This window comes from Mauremys mutica, chromosome 10, assembly GCF_020497125.1.
Source record: "Mauremys mutica isolate MM-2020 ecotype Southern chromosome 10, ASM2049712v1, whole genome shotgun sequence".
In the NCBI taxonomy this organism is placed as follows: Eukaryota; Metazoa; Chordata; order Testudines; family Geoemydidae; genus Mauremys; species Mauremys mutica.
Window position 1 is genome coordinate 55229844 of NC_059081.1, and position 22219 is coordinate 55252062.

General features: G+C 44.3%; 1 protein-coding gene across 5 annotated transcripts in view; it reads right to left on the minus strand.

Moving 5' to 3' along the window:
- Nucleotides 1-9237, minus strand: part of ANKRD44 (ankyrin repeat domain 44) — a 213811-nt gene extending 204574 nt beyond the window's left edge. For all 5 annotated transcript variants that reach the window (XM_045032495.1, XM_045032492.1, XM_045032496.1 and 2 more), the window contains exon 1: nt 9009-9237. In XM_045032495.1, coding sequence (XP_044888430.1) covers nt 9009-9035 — 27 coding nt within the window. In that variant the 5' untranslated portion in view covers nt 9036-9237. The remainder of the gene's footprint in view (nt 1-9008) is intronic.
- Nucleotides 9238-22219: the final 12982 nt, after the last annotated feature.

Genomic DNA, 22219 nt, shown 5'->3' on the forward strand with positions numbered 1-22219 from the left:
ACTTAACACATCCATAGCAAAGCCTTACTGTGTCACCCCTTTACAGCGCGATCGCATTTCTTGGGACTTTAGGACTGTGTCACTTTCCCATTGGAAGAGAAATCTGCAGACCAATAGACCCTGAATATTTCCTTGTCTACATTTTTTTTTAAGAGCACGTGCACAGGTCTCCTTTACTTGAACACAGATGACAAAACCAGAAACAAAGCTACCCCAACAGGTAATTCCACTTGCAGAAATCTCAGCCAAGAAAGCAATCCTCTTCCTGACCCTGTATCTCGCTGGCCTTGTCTACACTAGACCTTATTTTCTGCTCTGAGTATGGTTGGACAATGTAACATTTCAAAACAGGGCTTTGGAGCGGAGTCTGGAGCAGCTCCGGAGCAGTGGAGCTGCAGGTTTTTGCTTGGAGCTGGAGCAGAGCCGGAGAACAGCTCCAAAGCCCTGTTTCAAAAGCTGGTGGCCAGTCTACACTAGAGCTCTGACCAGGGTGCCAAGAGATGTGAACCAGAGGGAGAAATGCCAGATTTTTTTTTTAAATGTACTTTTTCTTTAAAATATGTGAATATATTTCCACAACTTCTGTGGATGTTGTGTGGCTAGAACTAGCTCGGCCAAAGGAAACAATAGCTGCTGTGGTGCATGTGTTGGGTTAATTATTTCAATTTTATTTATCTATCTATCTATCACCAGAATGAGTGGCCATATACTTGTTGATGGGTAAATTATTCCTGTTCCAAAGTTACCTTAGTTTATAATGACAACAGTTTTTTAAATCTCAAGCTGTTTTTCAATTCATCCATTATAAAGCCAGAAGGGACCATTTTGATGATCTACTCTGACCTGTGTAACATAGGCCAAAGGACTTCCCTGAATGAATTCTTTCAACTAGAACAGTGTTTCCCAAACTTGGGACGCTGCTCGTTTAGGGAAAGCCCCTGGAGGGCCGGGCCGGTTTGTTTACCTGCCGCGTCCGCAGGTCTGGCCGATCGTGGCTCCCACTGGCCGCGGTTCACTGCTCCAGGCCAGTGGGAGCCGTGATCAGCCGGACCTGCAGACGCGGCAGGTAGACAAACCGGCCCGGCCCTCCAGGGGCTTTCCCTAAACAAGCGGCGTCCCAAGTCTGGGAAACACTGAACTAGAACATATCCTGATTTTGAAAAATTCTTTTAAACTTGCATATTTTATACAATAGGTTTAGTGAGATCCTTTCTTAGCTAGTTCCAACTCCTTCTGAGACAGGGCATGCAAAAAAAATCAATCAGTTTTGCCACTTTAATTACTATCACATGCTTGATTAGTCACCAAATTTATTATTTTCTGCAACCTAAACAAACTGATTTCTCATCTTTATTCCCACCCCTTCAAATGCCCCCTCTAATTACAGCACCTACTTCAGGGAATGGAAGTACACATATGGGTGCCCAGCACAATGGAGATGCACACGCAGTTTCCCAGGAGGAGCGGGGAAGTTTAGCTGTTAAACCAAGCCTTGGCATCACTTATGAATGGTTAGAGCAATATGAGCAGCAGCTGTCTATCTTCCCACTCACAGAGGGAGTGCAGCATTCACTGGTGCCTTGAGGGATGGCTAGAATTCTATTACGTTGCAGGGCAGAAGAACTGCAACATGACTCAGGATAAAATAGGAGGCAAAACACTTGGTAGTCCACTAAGGCCATTAAAAGCCAGTCACTGCACAAAGATGAGTCCCACAACCCCTCAAGTCACACCCACTCTGGCCATAGTCGAGGAGGTCAGAGGAAATCTGCAGCACATTGAGACACTTGAGGTTATGTTTACCTGAAGAAAATCAGTCACTGAAAAAAGTACCAAATCACATAAAGGAATACTATCAACTCGCAACCTGGTCAGTGTTTTTAAAAATGAGTTTGAGAACTTTCGGGCGCTTATCCTCCCCGTGAGACCACCTGCCAATTTCTGTGATTTTAGCATCATGTGTCCATTTTAAAATAAAAGCTTTCTCTCCTTCCCCCATTGATGCATGCAAGACCCACATACTTCAGAGTAAACTGACTACAGAAAGGAGAAAATTAAACTTACTGTCTACAAAGTGCTGCCAAACACATGAAGTAAACATACTAAAACGCTGCCTAGAGAACCAGTCTCACTTTCTTTCGGTTCAAGTCACCTTTTGCATTACTTTCAGCTATAGTTAAATGTTTTCAGAGAGAATGATGATTTCGAAGTGGATGGCAGCCCTGTAAACACACACTCAGGCTCCATTACTTTTAAAAGATACCATTGAAAACATGCATGTGGTAAGAGTGTAATTTAGAAATATTTCTGTTGTCTTGTTCACACAGGACTTGAGCTCATGGGAAAGACTCCTTTTGGCTCCTTGGAGTCAACAAGGACTTACGGCCTGCTCCTGGTTCCACATAAGTCAACAGCAAAACTCCCGTTCACCTCAGTGGTGGAGGATTGGAGCACTAGGTACTATGGCCCTTTAGAAAGAGGCGGCTGGGCAGCCCTTTTATGCAAATTTTAAAGTGATTAGTCTTAGTTTAAAGGATGTTGAGAATATTTGTAAATCAAAGAGGGAGTGGTGCATTCAGCACAAACTCCTGTTGCTGAAACCAACAATTAGGCACAGAAGGGCTTACGTCAACATCTGAAGAACACCCACAAACAGCATGTTTTTGAAGCACTTCTCCCCCACCCCCACTCCCGCCACACCCCAAGTGGGTTCACAGAAGCAGGAGTTTTTGGATTGACCCTTACATTCAGAAATAGCATGGAAAGGTAACACTTGCTTAAGCAGTGCTAACACAAACCGTCAGCAGGCAAAAAACTGACATCCCAAATCAAACACAGTAAGCTAAATGCATCCTCTAACTTAACAGGAAGAAACTTTACCAACTACAGACCCTTTCTGCATTGTTATTACTAGTGCTCTGCAAAGGCTGGGCTGGTGGTACAGAAATGAGATGGAGGAGGTACCAAGATTTAGTTTCTGACAAAATGATTTTCCACAAGCTGTGTAAATTTTCTTGAGTTAAAGAAATACTCTTATTCACACGCTCAGTGGAGCACTCCCAGTAACAATCACCTGTGTTCTAGGAGCCTCGGTGAAGATTTACATCCCATCTCCATCACTTTCACAAATAAACTTCAATTCAAAAAAAAAAAAGTTCCTTGAATGCAATAAATAAATAAATAGTTATACAGAAACTGACTTGTTAAGTGTGACTGGGAGTAATTCATAAGAGACTCCCTACAGCCCACTGAACTGCACTTTGGGAGACTTGGGTCTGGAAGAGATCTCTGATCTTTAGCTACTCAGAACAGCAAAGAACATAGAATCATCAGAGAGTCATAGAATATCAGGGTTGGAAGGGATCTCAGGAGGTCATCTAATCCAACCTCCTGCTCAAAGCAGGACCAACCCCAACTAAACCATCCCAGCCAGGGCTTTGTCAAGCCTGACCTTCAAATCTTCTAAGGATGGAGATTCCACCTCCTCCCTAGGTAACCCATTCCAGTGCTTCACCACCTTCCTAGTGAAATGGTTGGAAATTAGAAAAAACTTAGACCTCCCCACTGCAACTTGAGAACATTGCTCCTTGTTCTGTCATCTCCCACCACTGAGAACAACCGAGCTCCATCCTCTTTGGAACCCCCCTTCAGGTAGGTGATGCTCAGGCTCAGGCAGATAAAACTGCATCTTCAGGAAACAATAGCATAGTCCAAACAACCTAGTTAAAGAGCAGCTCACAGGAGAGAGCCAGCTCATGAATGTATTCCTTTACTGATGGTTATGGCACAAGGGAGAAAATGATCTCTCAGAAACCCAGAGGAAGTGGAAAAAATCAAAATACACCAATACCATGCATATGATTGGACATCCTCAATCCTTACATCTTGCAAGTACTGAGCCCCCTTTTTCTTTCCCTTCACCCCAACACACACATATGCCTTGATTTGAGTTTGGTGAACAGAGCCCATGTTTGAATGTCTAGGACAACCCAATTGTCAAAACATTAGTTTTTCATTCATGCTAAACTCTAATTCATATGCATATGCTCTTATTACATACAGCCACACCCGCATTGAATATAAAATAATAAACTAAATGGTCAGACCTTAAAGTGCATGGGGAGAAGAAAGATAATAAATAGCAATGCCACTTTGTACTGAAATATCACTTTTCATCTGTAGGTCTAAAAGCACTTAAACTTACCGTGCCAGTTGTAATTGGCACACACCGTAGCGGATGCAAGAAACTGTATTTATGACAAGTGGATTATCTGGAACGGATGTGGAAGACTTTAAGTAGCACTGTCACTCAATACTGCTGCATACAAAGGTGTCAGCAAAGTTGAAACCTTAAGTGTCTAATCACAATTTAGGGTTTGTTCATTTTTTTAATCTTACTACTTCAATCATTCATATACAATTTTTAGAAGAGGGGGGCCAGGAACAGAAGGAAGATAGATTCACTTCCACAAGTGAATGAGGGTTGAAAATACTTCCTTCAGTTAAATGATTAAAAAGCTACCATGTGGTCCAGCTGATTAGCTAGCAATTGTCATCACTCAGAAATGAGCTCATGTAACTTGCTTGAACAGAAACAGATAGGACAGGAATCGGCGACCTTTGGCACACCGCCCATCAGGGGAAGCTGCTGACGGGTCGGACGGTTCATTTACCTGCGGCATCCGCAGGTTTGGCCGATCGCAGCTCCCACTGGCTGCGGTTCGCCGTTCCAGGCCAATGGGGGCTGTGGGAAGTGGCACGGGCCAGGCCACCTCTTCCCACAGCCCCCATTAGCCTGGAACAGCGAACCGCAGTCAGTGGGAGTTGCGATCGGCCGAACCTGCAGACTCTGCAGGTAAACAGACCAGCCGGCCCGCCAGCAGCTTCCCCTGATGGGCAGTGTGCCAAAGGTTGCCGATTCCTGTGATAGGATATAGCCTTAAACTAAGCTCTTTTACCTAAGAAATATCTGAATAAACCAGGATAGCTTATGAAGTATACCTACTTTATTGTTCCACCACCACAGTATCCTAGCACTTCTCAAGAGTCTTAAAATAGAAACCATAACAATCTCTTCTTTTTTTCTGACCCTGTATGAAAAATAGATTAATTAGCTTATGATTATCTTTGTTTGCCTGCTTTGTTTGCTTGGTTGCCTATGTGTGTGAGAGAGGACAAAAGCGAGTAGGTGCACATGTGAGAGAAAAAAAAATGAGGAAAACCTAAGTCACAGAAATAAGATTTATCTTTACTCCTCATACCAGCATGTGGCTTCTTTCGTCTCTTGCTACTAAGTATCATCAGACTTTTACAGAGCTGGAGGTAGACTGCCTTGCTGGCACTTATTGGTCCACAGTTTATGGTTCCAGTGGAAGGCAGTTGTTAAGGGAAGTTACACTTATGGAGGGAGAAGAGATCTCTCAGACAGACAGAACCAATCCCATGGAGAACCTGATCCAGATTTTGTATGCAGCGCAGAGAGCTGGGGTGATGTGATTGTAGTGACCTGTATTGCTGAACAGACAAGCTGTTGCATTTTGTACCCATTGCAGCTGCTACAGGGTGTGGGGCTTCATTACTAAATATAACAAAAGTTGTCATAATCAATACTGGAGATCACAAATGCAGGAGTCACAGTGCCACTTCTGTGTCTGAGTGGACGGTATGCAGGCTTCTGGCTAGCCACAGGTGAAAGCTGGTGTGTTTTGCTGCAGTGGCTGTCTGGACACCCAGAGCAATGTAGCCTGTGGACCAAGTAAATCTGAAGATACATAGTGTAGGTAGTGGAGGCTATTATAAAGATGTACGTGCTTCAAAGTGCATCATTCTTCCTGCCAACATCACCTCAGTCTTACCAGGGTTCAGCTTTAGCCAGCTGCTCTTCACTCAGGTACTAATTTCAGGTAGGCATGGAAAAAGGTGTGAGACAGTGATGTAAAGGAGGATGTAACAGCTGGCATCCTCTGCACGCTACTGGCACTTCAACCCATGTTGTCATGCAAGGCCTCCCACTGGCTCTGTTATAGGCACTGAATAACATGGGGAAGAGGATGAGCCTTGGTGGGAATCTAAAGACAAGGGCTTTAGAAATGAAGAACTAGTGGCTCATAACTTTCTGGGTCAATCTCAAAAAAGGCCCTAAGCAATTTTGAAACACTTCTGTTCACTCCTGCATCCTCGTACAAGTGAGACAGGAATATCTGGTGATCAACCATACCAAATGTCACAGAGAGGTCCAGCAGGAAGAGTACGGATATGTCTATGGACAGGAGAAGGAGGACATCCCTCAGAATAAAAAGCGTTGCCATACCATGCCCTGAAGCCAGACTGGGAGTGACCCATGACACTGGCAAAGCAGAGAGTATTTAGCATCTGCCGCCATGCAAAGGCACACTGAAAAGTCACCATGCCAGTTCTGAGAAATCAATCTACCAGGTCTGGAGAATGTTAGAGGTGGGGGAGGGGAAGAGGAGAAATAACTAATCTTAAAAAAAGTCCAGACTGCCCCCCGCCCCCTCAGCATCCTTTGTTGCAATACAGACTTCACAAGATGCAATCCACTTGGCTCAAACCACATTTTTGCACTCTACACCAGTGATGAAGCAAGATCCTTGTTGAGGAGGTTTAGCAATGGTTTTAAAACCTTTAGGGCTTTAATTCCAAGGACCTCATGAAACACGATTTCAGACTTAGATGTAAAGCACTGAAATGCTACACTTCCTTTACCAGCTGTAGTGCAAATACCTTTAAAATATTATGCTGCAGCCTAGACTTTAAATTTATGGATCTCACCTGAATCTTCTGATTTATGAGACTTGTTCTATGCACTACAGGGCAGAATTAAGTCTCATGGTGAGAAATATTTTCTTCGTTTGCTATAAGCACCACATCCGAAGACATGAGTGTATCAAGGGACATGCCAGGAAACAGAACTATAAACACTGTCTTTGGTTAAATTATGGAAATGCATTTAGACTACTATAATTCATACAGTTGCCTTTCAGTGTTTATTTTATTTTAAGAGTAGCTTATTTTTTCCTTTAAAAATTTGGTGTTAATTGTAAGGCAAATGCCAGGTAGAGGATTTTTTAGTGGAACTTCTTTGCAAATGCATAAATAAAATGAGAGAGAGAGAGAGAGAGAATGCACGCACATGTGTGTGTGTGCATGTGTGTGTGTGTTAGGGGAAAGGGCCTGTAACTGCTGATGATCATATTAAAAGTAACAGGAAAGTTTTGGACTTGAAGGACACCCACACTGCAGATTATAGGCAGACCAAGTTAAACTAAAAATAGCTGATTAAGAGAAGCAAATGTGTAACAGATGGTACAATATGTTGATAAATTAGGCTGTGGGAACCACAATATCACTTTACTAAATATTTTAAAATGCTTTTGACTATCAATGGTAAGAAGTGATTTAATACAAATTATAGCTGCTCTATTATTAAATTTAACATTTTAACATAAGGTGAGAGTTGAGTATTGCCATTTTCTGATAACTTGCAAACAGTTATGGCAACAAAACCAAAAATGCACTCTTTAAACATGAAGGCCTCCTAGAGAAATAATTACGATGTATCATGGTAATAAATAGCACGGAATTCCCCAAAGAAGGTTAATACACCTTGGAGACTTTACACAAATAGCCAACATCCATTTTTATCCTACCTCTCAACTCTGAGAATTGTAAAATTGCATGTTTGACTTGAAAGCTGGATGGTATATCAACCCTAACTCATCAATGGGTAAAATTTTCAAAAGTGAATGAATGTCAAACAGAACACACTAGGTTCACTTAAGTTACACAGATAGGCCCCAATTCTGCAAGCTGCTCCCCACAGAAGAAACATAGGCAGAATATCATTGTCTTCAATGGGGATTCGCATGGGCACCCACTTGGAGCCCACTGCAAGACTGTGGCTCTAAAATCTGATCCTGCATAGCAGTTGACTTCAATGGGAGTTTCAAGTGCCCAACAAGGAATGCAAAAATGGGTCTATCATTGGTTAAACAAACAACCTAAATGATTTTTTAAAAATCACTTATGTTTTCTATGTGAAACAATCTCTTAAAAGAAACCTACATGAGGAGTTGTATAGTTAAATATCTTAGTTTAAAAAGCAGCTAGGAATCTGACAGTGTTTGAACAGCCAAATAACAACCATGCATGCAGTTGCAAAGTGTTAATGTCCATAGGAAGGAAGAGGCAAATTAAAACATTAGCTTAAGCAACTCACTAATTAATTAATTAATTCCAAGTCTGGACTGATGAGCAAATGCAACTAGTTAATTAAAGTAAATGTTCTGTCTAATATTTCTAATTTGCCTCTTGTCGCTAAGTGACACTGAAACACGCTGAAATCTATCTTGAGCCACAATATTTAACTGATTTAAATAAAAACAGGTCAGGGCTGAGCCGGAATGGAACGCCAAACCAATAAACACCAGAATGATGCAAAATAACTGTGCTATTCTAGATGGTTGTTTCAGTGGCAAATCCTCTAATCTATTCATTGTAAAGACGCCAACAAATAGCGCCTTTCTTTCTGGCGTTTTGACATTTGCCTGTTTTCCCCACACAATGCAAAACTTGACTGACTAGTAACGCGGTACATTATTAGCCTCAGGCAAAATAGCCTTATTAGCCCTCCTCCCTGTTCTCTGTGTGCGTCTCCCAGCGAAGAAACACACACAAGCCCGAATGGCGATCGTTGCAGGGCGCAGTATATGGGAGCGAAGAGCTGCCAGAGTGCGGGGAGGGTTTTTGTGCTTAACCAAGGGACGGGATATGCGCAGGCGAAGCATTGCGAGACACCGCTTCACTTTGCTGAGCTGCACAACAACAACCAACCCATCAGAGCTGGAGCTGCCATAGCCACTGCCTGCTCCTGCTCCTCCTCCTCTCCTCGCCAGCGGCAGCAGCAGCGGCGGCAGCAGCGGCTCCCTTCCGCGCAGGGGTTTTCCGAGCCTCCTGCAAGGCTGCCCGGGCTCTGTGCTGTCTCCTACCTGGTCGGTGAGTTTGAGGACTGCCATTCTCCCTCGGCTCTGCTCGGGCACATGCAGCTCCGCTCTCGGGAGAGGTCAGCCAGCTTCCAGAGTTGCGGGCGAGGAGAGCTCAACCCAACCGTGCCCGGGAGACCTGAAATTGACAATCCAGCTGCTCGCTGGGTCAGGAGGAGCCGAGGAGCCTGCCGCTAACCGAGCCTGCCTGATACAGGAAGTACTGACGGCACAAGCCCAGCTGCCACTGACATCACCCCGTGCACAACACACGCACAGAGCAGCTCTGGGCAAGGACAAGGCTGCCTCCTACTGCTCGCATCTCCCCCAGAGCATCCCTCGCCTTCCCCCACACGCAGAAAGACATGGGCTGCTTCCTGCTGCGGCTCACATCTGGGCTCCACTCACCCTGCTGCACCTCCCCTCGCCAATATTTTCTTTGTTCCTGTCACAGCCTTGCCCAAATCTGTGTCTTCCCTTCCTGCCTCTTTCTCCGGCATGTTGCACTTATTACATTGAGCAGCCCCTGGCATGCCTGACTGCCAGCTCAGCTCTCACTGAGCTTCCTGTCTGTACACGTTAAGGTGGCACTTATCACCTTGCTGCATAGGCACAAAACACATAAAGCTGTGGTTCTCAAACTCCAGCATTTAGACAAGTCATACGCGTTGTCCTAGGGGTCTAGAAGGCACCAGAATGGAGAAGGAACTGAAAGAGGTATGGTGGGAATGAAGGGAGGAGATGGCCCAGGAGCTGATTTTGCTCCTATAAAGCAGTCTTTAGAATTAAAGGATGGGAGAATTTTTATTATTTAATGAGTATACTCAGGGAGTTTGGCCCTGCCCTGAGAGTTTGCAATCTAAGGCCCCAAATCTGCAAACCACTAAGGTAGAAGAGTAACTTCATGCACATGATTCGTGACCCCTTGTTGCACATTTGCAGGATCAGAGCCTGAGATTTTATAAAGAACGGGGAGTACTTGTGGCACTTTAGAGACAAATAATAAACAAAACCAACAAATTAATTTGGGCATGAGTGCCACAAGTACTCCTTGTTCTTTTTGCTGATACAGACTAACAGGGCTACTACTCTGAGATTTCATAGTCTGCCTCCAATGGGACTCCGAGCAGGTGTAAAGGTTAGTTCACACAGAACAGATTGCAGAATCAGGGCTTAAGTTACATACAGACAGGACAGGCTAATAGTACACAAATACATAATACAGGGAGAACCTGGCCTGGGAATTAGGAAAAATAGGTTATATTCCCAACAATCAGTTCTGGCACAGGCTTCCTTGGTCTAATCACTTAGCTTGTGAGAGATTAATTTAACCTGAAGTGGTACTTACCTCTGCCCTTTCCCCTTTTATGAATGGAGCCTGAACCTCCGAATATGCAGTAGAAGTGTCTCCATAGGTTTGCCATAGAGACATTGCTTCCCCCTGCTGCACCACCCCGACTCAGTTGCTTCTCCCTTTGCTTCCCTCCCTTGGACCAGTTTCCAAATTCAGATAATTCTGTATAAGACAGCGGTAGTATTTCTTTTTAAATAAATGAGACAATGTTTTATTGGTCTAAATTTCTTTTTTTAAATAATCCTTCATTAACAAGCCATCCTCATAATGACTACAGGGTTCTACAATGACCTTAAAACATTGCAGGTAACCCAACGGCAAGCTATAACATTTTGGCCCTTTGCTACAGCATGCTATAGGTTTTGTAGGTTTTTTTTTTCTTAAAAAATAATCATCATAATAAGAGCAGTACTCGCAACAGAAGAAAACCAGCGTGATGAGGAAACAAGTGTTAGTTTCAGACTTCCAAGAGATTACTATAAATGGTGATTTAAAGTTAACAAGCAAATTATGAAAAATAGTTGGACACTATGCATCTTCTTAAGAGTTTTTCCAAAAATTAAAAATCAATATAAATTTATTTAAAAAAATTAAAAAAAAAACAAAAAAAAAACCACACACAACCCTGTAGCTGTTAGGAATTTGTGAGTTCTGCTAGGCAATTTTCCTTGAACATTTAATTCCCTTATGGTCTTTGTCATGCCAGAATACCTAAAATAGTGAGCTTGCATCAGCAGTTTTGTTGTGTGTCGAAACATATGTTAAGAAGAGCCACTGGCAAGACTGCAGTGCTGTCCAATGTAGAGCTGGGCCCTTTCTGTATCTTGCTGATTCTAACTAGACCTACTACTTTGACAGCTAATTCACAGACTTTGTTGAAATACCCACTTATCACACAGTAGTCAAAAGTAAGCATGTCAAAGAAACTTTTAGCTGAGAGCAAGCAGAAAAACTTAGCCTTTATTTTAAGTGAGGATCTGTCACTGTTTCCATTAAAAACTCCTATTCTCAGGTATTTAGAACTCCACCATATTTGCTCTAAGGTGAAACTTGGTAGACACATAAGGAGCTTGGTTTTTCAGAGCTGTTGAGCACACAGATCCTTCTGAGCCAGATCCCTAGCTAGTATAATTCAGCATAGCTCCCTTGAAGTCAGTGGAACTTTGCTGCCAATCAGTTCGAATGGAATTTGCTGATTCATGCTAGCTGAAGTTCATTCAGCTGGAGTTGGGGATGCTCAGCCCTTTGAAAATCAGGACAGTTTCTCTGCCGATAAGTGATTTCTTTGGCTTTACAAAATGCTTTACAAAACGCTTAAATAAGATTTTCTGAAATTTTCTGTTTCTGGCCAACCATAATACCAAACCCACCCCTCCCTAGCTACTTTCCAACGCTATGTCCTGTGGCACAAATCCCCACCTGAGTAGGGGCTTTCAAGGTTGAAAGCACCCAGACAGCTACCTGGTGTCAATTTTGAAAAGTCTCTGCATTTTTAAGAAGTCCTTAAATGAGTATTTACACAATGTGTTTAAATTGTCACTCAGACCCATTGGGAGCATTCATTACTTTTTATTCATTATGAATTATTATTAATAGAAATATTTATGGAGGGCCCAGCACTGTGGTGTCCGGGTGCACTTTTAATGGTGGAATTAAGAGAAGTTGATAGTAGCCAAATGTTCAAAACAAATATACTGAGACCACAAGCCCATCCTGTAACACCACAACTTTACAGGACAGAAAAACAAGAAAATGTATCCAGCAGGCTAAATGCCAGGAATTCCAAAGGCAGCAGTAAATGGAAAGCCTAGACAAAAAGATGTGCCTTACAATTACAACCCCTGATAAATGTCACCAACTTGGGTGTTCAATATATTTCTTGCAGGAAACCAGAATTATTTTTTTTATAACACCTGCTTCACACTTGGGATAGGTATCATAGTCATTCCCTATACAGTTGGAATCGCAGGTCAGAGTGAGAGACAGTATCTTAAGCAACTTGGGCATAATGTAGGGCTTAGAAGATGATAACCAGCATTTTGAAGTAGACTAGCAATCATTGCAGAGCAATGGGGTTGTAATGTGCTATTGGTGGCCTGCTTTATTCAGAAAGCTGGTACAGAGGTTGACACTGCATTAGCAGTAGCTCCTGAGCGTCCAACCAGCTTATCAAGTAAAGCATGATGTAGTCGTTTAGCTTAAAGGTCATGAAGGTGTGGATGATTGTGAGGTCTTCATCTGAGATGTCAGGGCTCAATCTCTTGGCCTTCCCAAGATGGACAAAGATATTTTTGGCACTGTTGCATTTTAGGGACATAGGAACTCATAGAGATGAGCCTAGCAAGATTTTTTAGTCGCTTGGACAATAAGTACGCAGATGCTTTAAATTTACAGAACAGTTAGAGACTTTGCTAGATTTTCAAGATTCTTATTAGCTTTCCTCCAGGGGCCCCAATTTCTGCCAGACGCTGGGAAGGCCGTGAGATGGCGATAGCTCAGTTCCATGAGGACAAAGGATTTCACTAGTATGACATCATAGGCCAGGCCACTTCACACCCAGCATCTTCACAAAGATATATATAAAAAAGGGGTGATAGGACTGTAGGACTTCATTCCTGAGAGTCCTGAGGAGAGTAAAATCACTCCAGAGTAACTTCTGGCAATTACTGTGAAAGTACAGACCAGGAACTACTCTAAGGTGATTCTGCCCACTCCTGCCAGTTGGTCCCACAGTTGTGTTAACAACACTTCATGAACAGTGAAATCCAAGGCTTTTAATAGACCATGTGGTTTCAGCAAGGATGCCTGCTCACCCTCTATTGTCTGGAGAGATTTTGTTGACCACAGTGAATAACACCATCTCTATGCTATGCCTAGGTCTGAGCCCTGACTGGTCCAATGGATCTGCAAATGTCAAATAATGTTGGAATTAGTGCACTACTACGTCCTCAGTGGTCTTTTCTGGAAAGGGGAGGTTGGAGACTAGAGGATAGTACACAAAGATACCGGCATTTCATAGAATCATCGAGTCCAGTCCCCTGCACTTAGGGCAGGACTAAGTATTATCTATACCATCCCTGACAGGTGTTTGTCTAACCTGCTCCTAAAAATCTCCAATGATAGAGATTCCACAACCTCCCTAGGCAATTTATTCCAGTGCTTAACCACCCTGACAGGAAGTTTTTTCTAATGTCCAACCTAAACCTCCCGTGCTGCAATTTAAGCCCATTGCTGCTTGTCCTATCCTCAGAGGTTAAAAACAAAAAAATTTCTCCCTCCTCCTTGTAACAACCTTTTATGTACTTGAAAACTGTTATCATGTCCCCTCTCAGTCTTCTCTTTAGGGTTGATTTCTTAAGCAAAGGTCACATTGCCATTTGTTTGTGAGTTGCTGATAGGTTGCCTTCCTTTAGTGAGACATTAACAATTTCCCACAAGATAGGTGTTCCCCACTGACTTTAACTAACCAGTGTGGGTTCAATTTGTGGTGGAAGGTCTAAAATGCCCTCACTGCTTACATGACCTCTGACTGGGAAGCTGGAAGACACTTACTCAGGAAGGATGGTGCATTTGTTCCCACTTGCCCTGATGCTGCCCTACCCTGGCTCCTGAGAGAATTCCCAGAATCCAGTCAATCTTATTTGTGACATGAGAACACACGTGGTTACATATTCAAAGAATAGAAGAGGAATATAAACCCTCATGCTTTAAGGATTAGGCAATGGCTGACAGACAGTGGATTGGTTAGGAAGGAGTTCCCTGTTGTGCTCTTCATTTCTTAACAGTCCACTATGGGGATTTTTACAGTTTCTAAAGTATCTTCTGATGGCCACAGTCAGAGACAGGTTACTGAACCATGTAAACTAATGCTCTGACCTAGTTTAGTAATTGCTGTTTTTAAATAGATATAAAAGTTTCTCAATGCCAGAAAACAGTCCCTGCTGAAACTGAATGGAGGTGATTTATGAATATGCGCTTCCTCATTCAGGCCCCAATTCAGGAAAGCACTTAAGCACATGCTTAAATCCATGTTTACGCAGGATAGCACTTAAGAACGGGCTTAGTTTTAAGTATGTGTTTAATTCCCACTGATTTCAATGGAACTTAAGCACATGCTTGCCCTAAATTGGAATGGTTTGCTAAATCGGGAACTCCCACCCCACTTTCACATGGTCCTGGAATGCAGTCTTGGTTAGGGCCCTAACCTAGGACCCAAAAGACCTGAGTTCAGATAGACCTGCTCTGCCACAAACTTTCTGTGGGATATTACATAGGGCTTGGCTACACTTGCAAGTTGCAGCGCTGGTAGAGGCTTTCCAGCGCTGCAATTAGTAATTGTCCACACCTGCAAGGCACATCCAGCACTGCAACTCCCTGGCTGCAGCGCTGGCTGTACACCTGGCCAGGTTGGGGTGTAGCGATTGCAGCGCTGGTGATCCAGCGCTGCTCATCAAGTGTGGACACACACCAGCGCTTTTATTGGCCTCCAGGGAATAAGGAGATATCCCAGAATGCTTTAAACTAAATTACTCCCTTTGTTTTGTTATGCAGCCTCTCTTTGTTTTGTTGTGAACCTCCGGAGCTCCGTTGCTACCGGAGCTGCTCTACCAGAGCTGCTTATCAGCTCCTGTTTGCTGTGATCAATCTGTGAACAATCAAATGAGATCCTCCTCCCTGTTGTGAATGAGCTCTGTGGAGCTCCTCCGTTGCTGCTGCTATCTAAACAAACACAGCTCCTGTTTGCTGTGATCATCTGTACCTGGCTGTAAACAATCAAATGAGAGGCAGGCAGGGAAACAGCGGGGAGTCGTGTTGCCTGCATGCTGTTTGCAATTAAGAGTTAAGACTAAGGGGTCGGAAAAATGTTCTGATTTTTCAAGTCAGGAAGCTAACACACAGTGTTGGCTCCAAAAATCCACTCTCTCTTTCCCCCCGCTCCCTGTCACACTAGACCCCACTCCACCCCCCTCTTTTGAAAAGCACGTTGTGGCCACTTGAATGCTGGGATAGCTGCCCATAATGCATCACTCCCAACAGCGCTAGAAATGCTGCAAATGTGGCCACACACCAGCGCTGGTAGCTGTGAGTGTGGCCACACACCAGCGCTGCTCCTACACAGCTGGATGACCAGCGCTGCAAACTGTAAGTGTAGCCAAGCCCTGAGTCTCTCTGTGCCTCAGTTCCCTATCTGTAAAATGGAAACGATAGCACTTCCCTGCTTTACAGGGGTGTTGTGAGGATAAACACATCAAAGAGTGTGAGGGGCTCACATACTACAGTCATGAGGGCCCTTACAAGTACCCTAGATAGAAAGGTATAATAGCCTGTTGCTGTGAAAGTTATTCTGATATCACAGATTCAGCATTATTACTTCACTGAAAGACCAAGAGGGAAACACAGGTATCCTGCATGAGGAAAACAAAGTTTGTTTAAATAAGTAGATTTGGATGTTTTTAAGCATGGAAAATGAAAAGGAAACAGTCTGAAAGCTAGAGTTATTCCAGATTTAGGGCTTGTCTACATAGTGAAGCAATACACTAGAGGTGTGTGAGTCCTAAGCCTGGTCTACACTAGGCGTTTAAACCGGTTTTAGGAGCGTAAAACCGATTTAACGCCACACCCGTCCACACTGAGAGGCCCTTTACATCGATATAAAGGGCTCTTTAAACCGGTTTCTGTACTCCTCCCTAACGAGAGGAGTAGTGCTAGTATCGGTATTACCATATCGGATTAGGTTTAGTGTGGCCGCAAATCGACAGTATTGGCCTCCGGGCGGTATCCCACAGTGCACCACTGACCGCTCTGGACAGCAATCTGAACTCGGATGCAGTGGCCAGGTAGACAGGAAAAGCCCCGCGAACTTTTGAATATTTCCTGTTTGCCCAGCGTGGAGCTCAGATCAGCACGGGTGGTGATGCAGTCCGAAATAAAAATAAAAAAAAGAGCTCCAGCATGGACCAGGCGGATGTGATCGCAGTAAGGGCAGGCAAATCTGTTCTATCAGCGCTCCGTTACAGAAGACGAAATTCAAAATCATTTTTAAAAAATCTCCAGACAGACGCCATAGCAGGGACTCAGCGCACTGCTGCATGACAAGCGTAACGGAAAGCCAAAGAATCAAATGGACGCTCATGGACTGGAGGACTCAAGCTATCCCACAGTTCCTGCAGTATCCGAAAAGCATTTGCATTCTTGGCTGAGCTCCAAATGCTTCTAGGGTCAAAAACAGTGTCCGCGGTGGGTCAGGGCATAGCTCGGCAATTTATGCACCCCCCCCACCCACCCCCAGAAGTGAAAGGGAAAACAATCCTCTCTTGACTCTTTTACATGTCACCCTATCTTTACTGAATGCTGCAGATAGACACGATGCTGCAGCACTCAACACCAACATCCTTGCTCCCCCCACCCGCCATGGGTGGCTGATGGTGCAGTAAGACTGATACCCATCGTCATCATCAGCCTATTGGCACATGGGGCAGTGCAAAAGGACTGGTAACCATGCCGACTATCAAGGGCGCCTGGCCCTAATTTTTCCTGGTAGATGGTGCAGTATGGCTGGTAACCGTTCTCATCATAGCAACAGGGGGCTGAGCTCCATCATGTGTAAAGAAAAGATTCAATTGCCCCTGGACTAGCAGCGCGATGCTGGGCTCCTCTCCTCCACACTTCTTAATGTCCTGTCTGGACTATCATAGCAGCTGGAGGCTGCCTTCCACTCATTTCTCACTAACAAGTCACTGTGTCTTATTCCTGCATTCTTTATTACTTCATCACACAAGTAGGAGGACAATGCTACGGTAGCCCAGGAAGGCTGGGGGAAGAACAGAATCAACAGGTGGGGTTGTTGCAGGAGCACCCCCTGTGAATAGCATACAGCTCATAATTTCTGCTGGATCTGACACAGAGCAGCTGTGCTCTCTGGTTCTATGATACAGTGGTTCTCTAGTACACTTGCTCAAATTCTAGACAGGACTGATTCTATTTTTAGATACCAAAAAGGAGGGATTGACTCAGGGAGTCATTCCCAATTTTTACTTTTGCGCCCCTGGCTAAGAGCAGCCGGGGGCACTTATGACAGCAACAGATGGTGCAGTGCAAAAGGACTGGTAACCATGATCATCTTTTTACCAATTTATGGATTGGTAGATGGTACAGTATGGCTGGTAACCATCTCTGCTGTCATGCAAAAGCAAAAGCATGCTGCTGTGTAGCACTGCTCAATCGCCTCTGTCAGCGGCATCTAGTACACATACGGTGACAGTCACAAAAGGCAAAACAGGCTCCATGATTGCCATGCTATGGCATCTGCCAGGGCAATCCAGGGAAAAAAGCCGCGAAATGCTTGTCTGCCGTTGCTTTCCCAGAGGAAGGAGTGACTGACGACATTTACCCAGAACCACCCGCGACAATTATTTTTGCTCCATCAGGCACTGGGATCTCAACCCGGAAATTCCAAGGGGCGGGGGAGGCTGCGGGAACTATGGGATAGCTACAGAATAGCTACCCACAGTGCAACGCTCCAGAAGTCGATGCTAGCCTCCGACCGTGGACGCACACCACCGATTTAATGTGTTTAGTGTGGCCGCGCGCACTCGATTTTATACAATCTGTTTTACAAAACCGGTTTATGCAAATTCAGAATAGTCCCGTAGTGTAGACGTACCCCTACAGTACACCAACGTGTTGCACGCTAACTGGCCACGTGAACCCTGCTGTCACACACTAAAAGTTCCCTAGTGCACATTAAGGTAGTGTTGTTTGAAATGGGACTACATTAACACATCCTATTGTGTGCCAGACTGTATGTGACATGGTGTGCATAAGAAATCACACCCCTCTAGTGAGCACTGTCGACAAGTTCTTAGAGTGAGGGTGAGATTAGGATCTGCTGCATGACTTTTACACTATTTAGGATTACAAACTGTGCTGCAAGTTAGTCCCTTGGTTCCCCACACGCTTCTCATTTCATACAGATGGTAAGATCACTACATCGGTCTAATGATTCTGCAGCTTAGTAGGATGTGGTCACTTGAAGACAGCCAAGCATCTGGACCTCCTGTCTAGCTGAACTGTCCTTTGCAAAGCTGGGCCTGCTGCTATATTTAAGTAGGGTGATCATTTGCAGATGGAGGGGAGGTAATCGTCCCCAGATTTGTGCATTGTTCTTACCCCATCTATAAAGCTTAAGTAAATATCTCATTCTTCAGCTGTATTATTTGCCACTGTTCAGAGAAGTTAGACAGATTTTACCATGAGGTCCATCTCTCATGTCCTCAACACTCCAGAGCATGTTTGTGGTCCCCATCCCCTACTCCCTGTCTTAACACTCCCAGCCTTAACAGGTGCAGGAGTTCTGTGGACAGGAAATGTGAATGAGGAGTGAAAGTTGAGGGCTAGCAATTCTGCTTGGAAGGAGGGGAAGAGAGGCTCTCTCTAGGTGGGACAGAGTACTGTTAAGATGGGAGGGAGGGCAAGTAGCCTCATGGCACTGAGCGGGGATGTCTAATTATTCTGGGTAGTGTCTAACCTTATCAAGCTGTTGGCGTGCATGGAGTGGTAGTAGGGTTCACCTGCATGAACTGACTTTTATTGCCCACCTGAATTCATCTCCACTTAATTTATTTCCAGAAGGCAACATTTGGTTTACCTTTTTTCCCCCATAGGAAGATTTCTTCCTGACATCATTTAAATATGTTTTTATTCCTGGATGATATTTGGGAAGAATATGTAAACAGCAAGTTTTTAAAAAAAATACAAACCCTGGCATGGGGTGGGAGGGAAGAAAGGCATTCTCTTGTCCATCCACATGCCTTTCTGCATCTCAAACATAAAAAAAAAATGACACTTCTGCAGGCGATTAGGTGGTATACATGAAGACCTAAACACACAATGCAGCAAGAAACCATATGGATTTGTAATCTTAAACCATGGCCATTGCAGTGTTGTGCTGTGCTGAGCAGAGTGGAATAAATACTGTTAAATCCAGGCCTCTATCAGGTGTTCCTTCATTTTTTTCCTGACCAGATTTCCTGACCAGATTCCTCTCTTCACCCAGCTGAGGTAAACTATTTCTTGGTAATAGGACCCAGAGAAGAATGAGAACAGCTGAAAAATATACATCAGGTTAATCTGGGGCCAATTCTCTTCTCAGTTACACTGCTAAAATTGTAGTTAAGTGTAACTGAGAAGAGAATTTTGCTGACTGTGGTAGACTCAGGACTTCTACCATTATCTGAGTAATATCTCAGCTGTATGTGTGAGAGAGAAAGAAACTACTCACCAAGAGCACAGATCCCTGACTGGACTGCTAAGGCTGATCAGTTTTCAAAAATGATTTCACAGATCTTTGCGCATCTTTCAGATTTAAGACAACTATTTTACATCTGATAAATTAAAAATCTTTTGACAACTGACAGAATTAAAACCTCCAATGCTTCAGCCATACTTCACATAGCTCTCTGCTCTCAGTGGGCCTGATCTAAAGCTCACTGAAGTCAATTGAATAGCTCCCATTTACTGCAATGGGATTTGGATCGAGCCCAGTACCAGACAATGGAGGACTGAGGGAAAATTGATTTGTGGCCTTTTTTAGGTTCATCATAATGTATCAAAGAAGAACTGAAAGGGCATTTTTGTTTGTAAAGACATTTTATTCCCCCCTCCCACCTTCCAAATATCGGGCTTTCTTCTCTATTGTCATATTTCAAGGCCAATCAGAAGCTAAGCCATATGGGACGAGGGGTTTCCTGGGGCTAGTTACAAATGCAGGGTCTAGGACAGGGGTGGGCAAACTTTTTGCCCGGAAGGCCACATTGGGGAATAGAAATTGTATGGTGGGCCATGAATGCTTACAAAATTGGGGTGGGGGTGCAGGCTCTGGGGTGGGATGGGGGATGAGGAGTTTGGGGTGTAGGAGGGTGCTCTGTGCTGGGACCGAGGGATTTGGCAAGCGGGAAGGAGAGCAGGGGTACGGGAAGAGATGCAAGTTCTGGCTGGGGGTGTGGGCTCTAGAGTAGACCTGGGGATGAGAGGTTTGGGGTGTTCCTGGGCTGGGATCGAGGGGTTTGGAGAGCGGGAAGGGGATCAGGGCTGGGGCAGGGGGTTGGGGTGTGGGGAGAGGCTCAGGGGTGCAGGCTCCGAGAGGCACTTACGTCAAGCAGCTCCCGGAAACAGTGGCATGTCCCTTCTCCAGCTCCTACCTGGAGGCACAGCCAGGCAGCTCTACATGCTGCTCCACCCGCAGGCACTGCTCCTGTGGCTTCCATTGGAGCACGCAGGAGCTAAAGCAGGGCCATACCGGCTTCCAGTAGCCACGTGATGTAGCCCCAACCCAGCGCCTTGGCCAGAGCAGGGCCGAGCAGGTGGGGTGCTCGCGGGTCAGCTTAAAACACCTCATGGGCTGGATTCATCCCATAAGCCATAGTTTGCCCTGGTCTAGGGGATTGATCACCTGCAGCTGTGTATGTGTGAGTGGCAGAAAGCCAGTCAAAAGGGAGGGAAGCAGTTATGAGTCTGGCCTAGGGAGTGAGCAGACAGAGTTGCTTGGGGCACAGAACTGACAGGAGGTGATTGAAAATTGTGAGCAAGGAAATTGCCTGCTGTTGTCTGATCCTACTTTGTTCAGGAAAACAGCACTTTGTGAACATTGAAATAGGATTGCACCAAAGAAATAACTGACTCCTACCATTAATTTCTTTTCCCAGCAAGATGCAATCCCACTAGGCCTCAAATAGCAGCTAACTGCTTGGGCCAAAATGGTTAACATTTTAATTCTAAAAATACTAGTATGTTATGATTATTATTCTTAAAGTGTATTACAGCAGCACACAAACTGTGGTAGGTGCTGTACAGACCAAAGAAAAAAACCAAAGAGCTTGCACATAAAAAGCTTTAGTGCCTGAGGAAATGAGGAAGTCCAGCAGAGCAATACTTCGTTTTATTTTTACCACATTTTAAAACCCATTGGATATGTTTTATACTCATAATATAGAATCCTTGCAATTTGTTGCAATGTTAATTTGAGAAGATTGTGGGTGGGTGGCACCTGACATTATTTACATGAAGATGAGACGAGGCAGGGTTAAGAGATGTTATGCCCCATCCTCATTACTTCCTTGGTAAAAGCTGGTATTTCAATTTAACACTGGCTCATGCAAACTCTGTAAGGGAAAAGGAAAAAAAATCATTTTTTTCTTGGTGCTCCAGTTAAAGAAGAAAATCAGTAACATGACCCAGGAAAGGACTTTGATCCAGAACTAGGGAATGTAAATGCTTTACAGATGCCAAATAAGGATGTTTCCAAACCAAAAGTAAACAAAGCACTCTCTACCCAAAACCCCTTTCTCTTCCAAACATTTTAATAGAAAGGGAATTTTATCCACCAAATTCTGATCCACACTTCTTTTTTTTTTTTAAAGTGGTTATTGAAGTGTGAGGACACACACACAAAGAGCCATGAGTTAGGCAGCAACTAGAGAACCCGCTAGCCACAAAGTCCCTGTTTCCCACTGCAAACACATCCAGGTCCTCTCTGGTCACTGTGGAGGATCAGAAACTCCATAAGCACTCCACAGCGCCCTGTCCTTATAATCAAAAATTAAAACACACTCTAAACCAACCTATACACACGTGCATGCACAGTTCAAAATACACATCAAATTCCTTAATACCGTTTACATTACTATGTCCCCTTGTGAAGGGACATGCCCTCACCCTGGTATGAAGGAGGCTAGGAGCTACTCTGGGCCTGTCCCATGCTAAGGAGACACCTGCAAGGCTTGCTCAGCCTGGAGGGGGAGCAGCTTAAGGTGGGGGAGTGAAGTTAGCACAGGAAGAAGATTGCTGCCAAGGAACTGCTGGCAAT